This window comes from Sinocyclocheilus grahami, unplaced genomic scaffold (genome assembly GCF_001515645.1).
Source record: "Sinocyclocheilus grahami isolate Dianchi unplaced genomic scaffold, SAMN03320097.WGS_v1.1 scaffold2017.1, whole genome shotgun sequence".
Taxonomy (NCBI): domain Eukaryota; kingdom Metazoa; phylum Chordata; class Actinopteri; order Cypriniformes; family Cyprinidae; genus Sinocyclocheilus; species Sinocyclocheilus grahami.
The window spans coordinates 100,377-101,373 of record NW_015507196.1 but is presented as its reverse complement, the minus strand read 5'-3'; the positions used below and the strand labels follow the sequence as shown (position 1 = coordinate 101,373).

The window sequence follows — 997 nt, the reverse complement described above, 5'->3', positions numbered from 1 at the left end:
CAAAATTAGTAAGAAACAAGAATTACATTTCATTCAGCAAATATGATGCCGATAGGTGTTATTGTTATTGGTTATTAACGTTTTATGAAAGATTACTATAACTTTATTCTTTGGGATAACATGAATAGACCAGGAACACGTATTAGGGCAGTAAACAGGGTAAATTTTCTTTTCATGTTGACTTTAAAGGACAAATCCCTGAAGCCTGAACCTTCGGAGCATGAAGTTCTAGGATATCAGAAGAAAACTCACCCTCACAAAGGACGTGTACTGATGGCACTGCGGTCGGTTGATCTCCAGGATGAAATGCTGACTTACAGCACCTGTCTGCTCTCCACCGTTTCCAAAATACACCCGCGGCGGCAAACCTCTGTGTCTCTTATCTGAATCTGCAGTTAGATTGTACAGCAACTCTGAGGAGAAAAACAGGAACCCACTTTTCAGTAAGACAACAATGTGTAAACATCTCTCCAAAACGGCTGTGTTTCAACGCTCACTATCAGAAGCAAATTCTGGGATTTAAAAACAAAGTCAAGTAAGACGTTAAGTTCTCACTGTCAAAGTCAAAATGAGAGAAAACAGTACAAGAACATTTCTGGGGCCACGTCCAAGAGTTAAATGTTTGTGATTAGTTTCTGGAAGTCTGAGAAAATGGGAAGGGCATGTAAGAAAAAACATGGTTCAAAATGTCCTGATGAATCTCACGAAGAAATTTGTGGGTAATATTTCATCCCAAAATGAAAATTAAAAAAAATAAAAAATAAATGAAAAAAATATATAAAATGTAAATTAATAAAAAAATAAAATATACTGATGACTCTTATGAAGAAATGTGTGGGTCATATTTTATTAGAAAATAAAAAAACAAACAAAAATAAAATAACAATGTAAATGAATGAATGAATGACTGAATTAATAATTAAAATAAAATAATAAAACTGAATGAATGAATGAAATGTGAATGAATGAATGAATGAATGAAGGAGTAAATAAAAAA

At 33.0% G+C, this 997-nt stretch overlaps 1 protein-coding gene across 1 annotated transcript in view; it reads right to left on the bottom strand.

Annotated features, from left to right (window-relative positions):
- Positions 1–110: 110 nt before the first annotated feature.
- LOC107573726 (integrin alpha-9-like) overlaps positions 111–997 on the bottom strand; it is a 42,834-nt gene continuing 41,947 nt past the window's right edge. Inside the window, exon 15 of the mRNA XM_016260168.1 lies at positions 111–413. Coding sequence (XP_016115654.1) covers positions 229–413 — 185 coding nt within the window. The 3' untranslated portion in view covers positions 111–228. The remainder of the gene's footprint in view (positions 414–997) is intronic.